Source organism: Watersipora subatra, chromosome 10 (assembly GCF_963576615.1).
Source record: "Watersipora subatra chromosome 10, tzWatSuba1.1, whole genome shotgun sequence".
Lineage (NCBI taxonomy): Eukaryota > Metazoa > Bryozoa > Gymnolaemata > Cheilostomatida > Watersiporidae > Watersipora > Watersipora subatra.
Genome location: NC_088717.1, coordinates 38,583,086 through 38,594,287, shown reverse-complemented (window position 1 = coordinate 38,594,287; position 11,202 = coordinate 38,583,086). Strand labels below are relative to the sequence as shown.

Below are 11,202 nucleotides of genomic sequence, written 5' to 3'. Positions count from 1 at the left end.
CAGTCTCTCCATCAGCGGTCGTGAAGATCGCTGTGCCGCTTAGAAACTATGGCCAGTCCTTTTGCGAACTAAATGCCCTGAATATAATCCTTCGGTTTGGTAATTGTGGATATATTTCTGTCATATTGCTGAGCTAGTTCAATCACGCATACACATTTTGCATATTTTTCAATAATTTTCCGTTTAACATCAACTGTTATCATTCGCTTTTTTTTTGCATTATCTTTCATTTTACTGGCAAACTTTCGGTCAACGCAGAGTAGGCTACTTTTAATTCACATAATTCAGCACTGAAAATCACACAAAAGACACGGTACAAAAGTATAACCTGAGCAGTTGAAAAATACAGAGTGATGCTGTTCTCATAAAACACCTCCGGCATACTTGGCAACTGACTCACGTGCTTGTATCTCAAACATGGCTCGTATGTTAGTGCTAAAACTTGCTTAAAAGCTGGCTCGTATCTCAAGTCTCTCGTACATTGGAGCACTCGCAAGTTGAAGTTTTACTGTATTGTTTCATTAGCCAGTTTGTTGCCAAGCTGGCTAATAAAACAACCAATCACAGCAAATTGTTCAGTTTCAACAACTAATCACAGCAGATTGTTCAGTTGTGACAATCAATCACCGCATATTGTGCAATTGTGACAACCAATCATAGTATTGTTCTAATGCACAATTTCACTTCTCACATAGTCCAAGCATAGTTTCACTTTACAGGCAAATATTAACTCTATAGTTTTTACATTGCGCTAATAGCCAATAGGAATTATAAATGTATTTCCGCTCTTCAAGTTTTTCAGTGGAGTAGATTGGTCAAAGCGCTGACTTGCGACCAACTTGATCGTTACAAAAAGTTACCAAAATCTTACAGCAGTTCATCAGGCAGCAGATTTGTTTTTTTACATTACTATTAGGTGACAGCAGTATATCTTTTGCACTCAGTGTTTACATATACGTAAAATTATGAACTATGATGATTACTTACATGTTTATTTTGTATATCGTTAGACTCTTATAAAAGGAAATTACTTTTCAACAGATTTATTATAATTGGTGACTTACGTGCAATCTGCAGGTACAAGCTTCACATCTAAATGGTTTTTTACAATAAACAAAATGTCAATTTATTTTATTTTTTATATTTTGTATATGAATTGCTTTAATATGTGCTATGGTATTTTTACTTTTTGTCTTTATTTTTGGTAAAAGTAAAAATAATGCTAGCCATCATGTTGTCAAAATGTAAACTTGGTAAACAGAGTTATAATGTATTTGTTGGCTTGCAGTGATTGTAAACACTCCAAAAGATTTTTAAATAAGTTTCTATGTAGCTACTAATAATTTGAAAGTTTCGCTGTTCGATAACTTCTGGTCTACCAAGACTTATTGTTCTTGCAAACAGTATGCAGGTCAAACATCAGTCATAAAGGAGCACGCCTGGCACAATCATTTATTTTATTCAATTGTATTTGAATTGAGATTACTTTAGCTTTTAAAACTCAGCAGTTAACCAACATCAACACTGTTCAATTTTTATGTTTGACTGGTTTTAAAATAATAATATGATTTTAATATTCAGAATATCTTCCAGCAAACCGTATATTGTCATATTAACTTATGGGAAAGATGTAAACTTAAATAAACTACTGGCAGCAAGGAAAATACCACATCAGTTTTTCTACCAACCTATTATCAATTTACTAATCTGTACCTATTATGGTTGACTAGTTTTGAGGCAATCTTATAGTTTTTATATTATTATTTTATTGTAATATTATTAGTATTATCATTTTAAGATGGTGAATAATATTACGATGATTATAATATTAAGAACGTCTTAGAGGAGACTTTGATACATCTTATTAACTGATGAGGTAAATTTGAGTTCAGATAAGCTATTGGCAGCTAAAAAATACCGCAGTATTTTTCTCACCAATCTGAATTATTCTTATTTGGTTTACTCCCATCTCTATAAATGCAGAAGGTGTCAGGTGTTATGTGGATCTGCGAGTATTTATGTAGGTCTGTTAGCGGTTATGTAGATCTCTGAGTTGTTATGTAGATCTGTGAGCGGTTATGTAGATCTGTGAGTATTTATGTAGGTCTGTTAGCGGTTATGTAGACCTCTGAGTTGTTATGTAGATCTGTGAGCGGTTATGTAGATCTGTGAGCGGTTATGTAGATCTGTGAGCGGTTATGTAGATCTGTGAGTATTTATGTAGGTCTGTAAGCGATTATGTAGATCTGTGAGTAGTTATGTAGATTTGGGAGCGGTTATGTAGAACTGTGAGTGGTTATGTAGGTCTGTAAGCAGTAATGTAGATCTGTGAGGGGTTATATAGATCTGTGAGCAGTTATATAGATCTAGAGTGGTTATGTAGATATGTGAGTAGTTATGCAGGCCTATATCTGGGAGCGGCTATGTAGATCTGTGAGCGGTTATGTAGATCTGTGAGCGGTTATGTAAATCTGTGAGTGATGTAGATCTGTGAGCGGTTGTGTAGATCTGTGAGAGGTCATGTAGATCTATGAGTGATTGTGTAGATCTGTAAGCGGTTACGTAGATCTGTAAGCGGTTGTGTAGATCTGTGAACAGTTATGTAGATCTGTAAGTGGTTATGTAGATCTGTGAGCGATTATGAATATCTGTGAGCGGCTATGTAGATCTGTGAGCGGTTATGTAGATATGTGAGCGGTTATGTAAATCTGTGAGTGATGTAGATCTGTGAGCTGTTATGTAGATCTATGAGAGGTCATGTAGATCTGTGAGTGATTATGTAGATCTGCAAGCGGTTTCGTAGTTCTGTGAGCGGTGATGTAGATCTATGAGCGGTTGTGTAGATCTGTGAGCAGTTATGTAGATCTATGAGCGGTTATGTAGATCTGTGATTGGTTATATAGGTCTGTGAGTGGTTGTGTAAATCTGTGAGTGGTTCTATTTAGTTTTATTGGATTACATTTTTGATGCCCTTTTCACTCATCATTACATTACTTTTTTCTAACAGCAGCTTTTACTGTTAAAATATAATATTATCATAACCTATTTCAAATCTAAATAGTCTAAACGTAACAAAGAAAGATTGGCTTATTACAATTAACACGAAAATTCAACCGGCCATGGAGTTTATTATTTTATTATTTATTGGTTGATGTATTCAATGCTTGATGCTGATTAGTTTTCCATTTTATGTTTAAAGAGGTTACCTTAATTGAGTTAATTTATTTTGATATTTTTTGTGTATGTGAAGACTATTATATTATTATGATAAAAACATTTGGTAATTCATTTAATTTATTTCCTTACCCAAAAGTTTACAACAATTTCTAAATAGATACTGCAAATAACTATACATACCAATAAAACAAAAAAAATTTTAAGCAACGTAAAACAGTTACATGTAAATGTGAAAAACTAAATTGCATGTAAAAGTAATTTTGTGAAATAAGAAGCAATAAAAGTGTTTTTGTATCTTGATATTATCAATACTCAAACAAAAGTGTATGCTTAAAAGTAGAGGTGAGGAAATACAAGATGTGTAACTTACTCATAAGTCGGCTAGGTAAAGTTTTAAATATCTTATTATATGTTTTATAATTTTAATTTTATATTTTAATTAGTATAATTTTTGTGATATTTTATTTTCACCAGTTTTTCCCTTTTACTTGAAAATCTACAAACTTTCAGTAAGCGGCAAATAATATCTAATGAAAATAACTTGGAGTATAAAATCAAAAATTCACTGAAATTTTGAACCTCGTATTTGAAAAATTCCAAGCTAAGACAATTCTAAATAAAGGTTTGAGAGCCATGCATCACCGGCTGTTGTTTCTAATTGCCAAGCATCAAACAAGGCTTAGAGTGAAACAGGCCTAATCATCCCATGGCTATGTAACTTCTTAATTTGTCATAGCCTTGATTCTTTATCGCCATTATACCCCAGTAGTTTGTACTTAGAGGAGCACCCCTTTGTAGTGACATTTACTAAGGCTACATACTGCTTGCTTCTGTTGATGTAGTAAGCTGGCTGGTAGCTTGAGGTAAGTTGTCAATACCTGCTCCTATTTTGTATATTCCTGTTGTGTGTATCATGGTAATCTAACTATCTACTAAGTTTCCATACTGTGTATTAATCAAGAGTCAGCACTTGATACATACTGAAGAGTTGTGATGTTTTGAGTACAAGCACTAAACTTCAAAGTTTTAACTTTTAAAGTTATAACAATGCATTTTGGACAAAAACCTATCTCATTCAAAATATACCTTTTTGTTCATGAGAATGCAAACCTTTTTTCATTGTAGAAAATAAGTTGGGCAATTTTTTACCACCCTGTACCTATCAAGGAATAATACTACATAATATACATTATATAGTAATATAATAATACATGTCTATTAATACCAGATACCTTTGCAGCAAAGCAGAGTTAACCACTTTAGTTGTGTTTTATCAAACAATTTTTGGTTTTGGTGCTTCTTTTTGTCACAGTATTCAAACAACATTCCCAGCCTTTTCTGAAGTACTCTCTTGTTTAACACACATGAGAAGGTTGTTGTTACGGTAGAGATTTAGCGTTGCTGTATTCTACTGTAAGTTAACTGTCTAGCATGATAGTATTACATATGTCAAGTCATTGTATTTTCTTTCAATTCTAAAAGTCGAGTTTATTCCACGTAGGCAGCTTTGTAATTTGCAAAACAGGAAAGGCAAAAACAAAACGAGCTCTCTTTAAAACAAAGTGTCACCTATAATACATTGTCAAACAACTCTAACAAAATACAATTAATAAAACAATGAAAGAATAACTCCAACTTGGTTCACACAGGACATTACAACCTTCTTATAATGATTCTTCAACTCAACGCTAACTATCATTTCTGAGTCTTAAAACTGTTTCTAGCAAAGATGGGATTTGATATCAATCCTATAATAAATACATTTTGCAAAAAAATGGTGGCTATTTTTGAGAACCAACAACTCTGAAAATAGCATTTTCTCCTAAAGTTATATATTTTGAAGTAGTTTTCAAAGCATTTTAATCTTTTGGTTTTTTAATACCATTAGCAAAGTAATTTTGTATACATTAAGTCATAACCAATTTCTTCCTTTACTTAAAGAGTTAAAACAATTTACCAGTTAAAAAAAATTTTGCGACTACTTTAATTCGTTGTTTCCCTTTCTGCACACACTAGATATTTGCACATAACTCTCAACTTTACAAACCCAGCTTAAATATTTCCATTTTACTAAAAATCAGGAAACTAAAATGCTTTTATATGATGGCAGCGCTCAGTTTAAACTTGTTAAAATTGGCTTTGCTGTTTATTATACTTTCTATCAAAAACTAAGTAAACTTTAGTAGTATGTGTAGAGCAAACTTTCTCTGGTTCTGTGATATTACAAACTGCTATAAATCACAGTTGAAAAGAAGCTCAACAGTTTCTTATAGATATCAAGAGTTTCTTATGTATATCAAGAGACAGCTTTTTATTCTAATTTTGCAATGCATAAAGATAGAAAAAATAAATCAAATGAGTAACAGATGCAGGCAAGTTAAATTATTCTTTTTAAATAATGCACCTCTTTAGCTTCACTAATTAATTAAAACGCTATATCCAAGGTTTTATCTGAGTCAAAGTCCAAAGTGATTGAGAGCCTGCAAGCATGCTAAGTGTTGAATAAAGGTAGCTGTGCAAGTTTATACTTCAAAGTGCTAGTCTGTAAACTACTACAGTGAAACACACCAACAGCTGTAGTTGAAATGATTAGCAGCAATTTGGGGCAGAATGAAAGTGATTTGAGTTTTGGGCAGCATGAAAGTGATTTGAGTTCTGAGAAGCATGAAAGTGATTTGAGTTTTGGGCAGCATGAAAGTGATTTGCCACTCATAACTGAACTGAGTGAGCAGTGTCAGATTGTACAGTAGTTTTGAATTTCTCAAGCATTATCACTTTATATATTTCAACTAGTTCGCATATTGTAAAACTCGTTTTATATGCTGATCTATAACAGATCAACATAATATGTGTAAACATGTCAATAATCAATTTTTGACTGTTTAGCATTGACATATAATGCTTAATATTAAAAGTGACAAATCGCTCATTTAGGTGCTGAACTATTGTCAACACTTATTGACAATGTTTACCACCAGAATAAGACATGTATTTATGTGTGTTACTAAAACTAAAAAAGCCAAGCTCTCAAATCAATTGACTACCTATTGAAATATAAAATTTACACAAAAAGCTAGCGAACATACAACTACATCGTCTGGCTACACAACTGTGTCCTCAACATGTTTCATATAACCAGGTTTGACATCACATCAGTTTAATAAAACTGCTTAAACAAGGAACTAGTATTAAGTTGAGACAGTTATTGGGTCCCAGACAGCACCATGGGTCTCATCGAAATGTCAAAGTCATTGAGTTTTAAACAGGATTTTCTTTTAGAAATGTAATAATAATGCTTCACTAGTAATAGTAAATGGCTACCGACTAGTTTATTTTAAAAATTTATTTTTACACTAAACACATATGACCATCAAATATCTATAACCACAACATAGTGGCAGTACGCTTTTTCCACAACCGGGCAGTTTCTATACTTTCTACTGAGACTGGAATCGAGCCACTCAGTAAAGCAATGCGAAAGAACAACATGCCAGCACTATCAATGCCAGCTATACCAGTACTAGTGCTAGCAATTATCAAAAACTACAATACTAATATGGGAAGTGTGGATTTGCTAGATTTTTCTTGGGAAGACATAATTCTCATGAGATCACAGAGGTGGTACACGTAATTCTTCTAAAGTTGTGTAACAGTTGCTATCGTCAATGCCTGGCTACTCCACCACCGTGATTGACGACTGCTGGCAATACCAGCAAAAGAGGTTATAGGCAGACGCTGTTTCCAGTCAATTACCACCAGCAGCCTCATCAAGCCTACTGGAGGTGCGACAGATGATGCGCCAACTGTAGCAGTTTCACGTAAGTGTGCCAAGAAGGCACCATGCAAAGACATTAAAATAGGACGGCTATCATCATTGGCTTATAATGGCTAAAAAAAGAAGGCAGTACAACCTGTGTACTGAAGAGCAAAGCAACATTCAGTCTGGAAAATGTGATGTTGGTTATGTCTAAACAAAAAAAAACTTTGTCAAGCGGTTCCATATGTGACTTTGACAATCATCTGTAACTTTTTTGAATAATTTTATTTGAACAATGTTTTCAATTCTGCTTTGATAGTTGCTATATTTTGTTTGTTACATTTTTGCAAAGTTCATCAATATATTATTAAAACATTCTAAATTGAATCTTCTTTAGCCCAACGTGTTAAAATTGAAACATTTTAAAAAGTCATAAAAATGAAAATTTACGAAAATTAAAATTGAATCTTTTTTTACCCTATAAACAAATCAAAACCAGCAGAAAACAATTTTCACACACTTAATAACACCTTTGGGCTCTGCAGGGTTAAGGCAGCTTCAGTATGTTTTATTCTTGCAGTTTGTTACCTACTTAGGAAATGAAAATTACTACTTCAATTTTGGCTGGTTTTATCAGTACCTAAAGAATTTCATAGCTTTAGTACTAAAGATTGTACCAGTACCAAAGAGCTCTCTCTCGCAACAAAAGGCTTTTCAGTAACGAAAAGCTCTCTAGCAACAAAAGGCTTTTCAGTAGCAAAGAGCTCTCTAGCAACAAAAAGCTTTCCAGTAGCAAATAGCTCTCTAGCAACAAAAAGCTTTTCAGTAGCAAAGAGCTCTCTAGTAACAAAGAGCTCTCTAGTAACAAAGAGCTCTCCAGTAACAAAGAGCTCTCCAGTAACAAAGAGCTCTCCAGTAACAAAGAGCTCTCCAGTAACAAAGAGCTCTCCAGTAACAAAGAGCTCACCAGCACCAAAGAGCTCACCAGCACCAAAGAGCTCACCAGCACCAAACAGCTAGATTACCCTACGTCTTTGTTACGACAAAAGGAAGTAGATATTTTGAGTTCAGAATTTTTAACACATTTCCAAAATGGTTTTTAACTAAACATTTATATCCAATAAATAATTAAACTTTGAAACCTCTTGAAAGTTTATTTGAAATTTTTAAGACCCAATTTAATTCACTGACAACAAAAACTTCATCAGAATGTACATTTTTTAAATGTTTTGTTGACCTGTTATTTTGGTGCTGAGCTGAATTAACTCACCTGTAAGCCCTCTACAGTCAGCTGCCAGGAATATCATAATTATTATTCTACTAACACACAACATTTTTGCAGGTTTTAAACAATGGAGTCATGTACAGAGCGGAAGCCTTTGATGTCAACAAAAACTGACAATCAAACAGAAACAGTAGCTGTAAATAAAAAGATGAACAGAAATGTTGTGATGCTGACGACATTGCTGTTTGCACAGCTCATGGCAAAAACCTGTGACACAATCATTTACCCATTCTACTCACATAAGGCTCTAGCTCAGGGCCTGACTATGACAGATGTTGGAATTGTCTTTGCTTCATTCGACTTTGTAAAGTTTATCTTCTCTCCAATATTTGGCTCTATTGTAAGTACTATATTGCTTGCGATGGACCATATCAGAGCAGAGGCTGTAGGACTAGCATTGAACTTTTACTTGTAAAGCAAATTATATTTATTTGAAAATAGGATCTCCAGCACCTTAAACACTAAAGTGATTTATTTCATTATTCAAAATTTTTAAATGTTTGAAAAAAATTAAATTTGTCAATATAATAGTCCTAGATTGACAAATTAATGAAGAATATAGGATAATAGTCAAAATTTTGGAAATTTTAAACTAGTAATAATTTTAATAAAAACAACACCCTATATGGTGTTAAAAGAATTGTTGTATTTAGGTCCATCTCTTTTGCATGTATTTTGTTTAACCCTCATTTGTATTGTGCCACTCCTCTTCTCTCTAAGACTCCAAAGTTTGTCTATTATACAATAAAAATCATGGTTAATTTTACTACTAATACATGTAGATAATATAGGTTTATTAGATCAACCCTTTAATTCCAAGCTATACCGTTCAACTTAGTTTCCTCAACAAACGATTTTTCCAACATCATGTAGATTTTCCAGAAATACTATATTTCTAGATATTATATTAGATTTTATTACATTAAATTATTTTATATATTATTATCTTTATTATATTATGTTATTTCGTCTTATATTATAATGTATTATATCATGTCATACTATATTTGCTATATAGTCCAACCTCAACTTACAGAATTAATCTATGCTAAGAATGTTTTTTATAGATCAAAGTTGTCAAACACAAGAGTTAATATTGTTGTAAGACTACAATGTCTAGTTGTTAACTGTTGAAATTGTTTTGGTAATTGTATACCGTATATGAGTTTAGGCATTGCATAAAATTAAATAAAACCAAATATGAAAGTTAGAATTATACATTTGTGAAACAGAAAACATAAATTACAATAAACGAAAAGAGGATCATTTTGTCACTTTGCTTATGATATAGCGAGGCAAACCAAGGCGTAGTCTTGAGAACGCCAGTGATGGACAGTATAAAGGTAGAGGTGGGAAAAAAGATACGGCCTTAGTCTATTTTACACTATAGAAATATTGAACTAACATTGTTTATGCATGCATTTTTTTATTTTAAGTTGTTTATATTTGATATTTACTTATTACAGTCGGCCTCTCCACACTTACTATATGTAATAGAAATACATCTAGAAATAGAAATAGTAATTGTGCTAGTAATATTGATAGCTATAGTCATAGTGATAGAGATAGTGATAGCGAAAATGATAGCGTTAGCGATAGTGTTAGCGATAGCTATAGCGATAGCGATAGCTATAGCGATAGCTATAGCGATAGCGATAGCTATAGCGATAGCTATAGCGATAGCTATAGCGATAGCTATAGCGATAGCTATAGCGATAGCTATAGCGATAGCTATAGCGATAGCTATAGCGATAGCTATAGCGATAGCTATAGCGATAGCTATAGCGATAGCTATAGCGATAGCTATAGCTATAGCTATCGCTATAGCGATAGCTATAGCGATAGCTATAGCGATAGCGATAGCTATAGCGATAGCTATAGCGATAGCTATAGCGATAGCTATAGCGATAGCTATAGCGATAGCTATAGCGATAGCTATAGCGATAGCTATAGCGATAGCTATAGCGATAGCTATAGCGATAGCTATAGCGATAGCTATAGCTATAGCTATAGCGATAGTGACACATATTATAACATCCACTTGCATTAGTTTTTTATGTTGAAGTTGCTGCATTGGCCACCAAAAAGCATGTGTATTGTGGGAACAGCCGCCACAAGTATATCAACTATAATATTTGGGTAAGTAAAATCATGACTTTTTTTAAATCTAAAATCCAAAGTTTGTTCAAATTAATAAACATATTTAGTAGAAGCCATGTTTAATATCATTTTATGTTTTACATGCAGTTCATTTCTGTCGCTTCCTATTTTTTAATTTATTTCCTCTATATTTCAGATAGTTTCCAAATGTTTTCTTAATTTTATTGCAGGTATATAGATAAAATGGGGAACAAAGAGTGGTTTCTGGTGTTCAGTATAGGGCTGAGGTCTCTAGCTGGTATTGGGTCTACCTTGATAAATATCTCTACTACCAGTATACTACTCAAAGCCTCAGGATTTCCATCAAACACTATTATAGTGAGTGCATTGATACACCCATAGAATTAAGAGCCACTCGTAATTTTTCCTAGAGCCATCTAAGTAGGACTGCAAAAAGTGCTCTTTTGCAAAAAATGTAGAATCATATTTAGATGATTATATTAGATTACTGTTTCCTACAGTGAAGATAGTAACTACTCTCTACACTAACCTTAAGTGTTTTGAATTTAGTATACACCCTGTAATATGTTAGACTTGTGACCATTGAGTTACATGATGAATATGTTTTAGGGGCTCACAGAGGTGATGATAGGTCTTTCTTGTGCTGTTGGACCAGCTTTGGGAGGCTTTTTAGATGAAGTAAGACTACGTTTTAAAAATCCAATATAAGTATGTAACCATTTCCTTTTTTAAACGTGTTTTCTAAATGTTCTGGCGTAAAAAATCAATTAATGCCATGTTGCGGAGCAGCATCTTTTACAAGTAGAAGTTTTTGTGTGTAATATGTTCAAATGTACATGCTCCTAGTGTACTGCTCCCAATA

At 33.1% G+C, this 11,202-nt stretch overlaps 1 protein-coding gene across 1 annotated transcript; it reads right to left on the bottom strand.

The window, feature by feature from the left end:
- Positions 1-2,421: 2,421 nt before the first annotated feature.
- On the bottom strand, positions 2,422-10,266 carry LOC137407045 (uncharacterized). Its single transcript, XM_068093651.1, has 4 exons — positions 9,705-10,266; positions 8,205-8,215; positions 7,618-7,950; positions 2,422-2,568 (listed from the first exon to the last, which is right to left on the bottom strand). The coding sequence occupies exons 1-4, from the start codon at positions 10,264-10,266 to the stop codon at positions 2,422-2,424; spliced, it is 1,053 nt and encodes a 350-aa protein (XP_067949752.1).
- Positions 10,267-11,202: the final 936 nt, after the last annotated feature.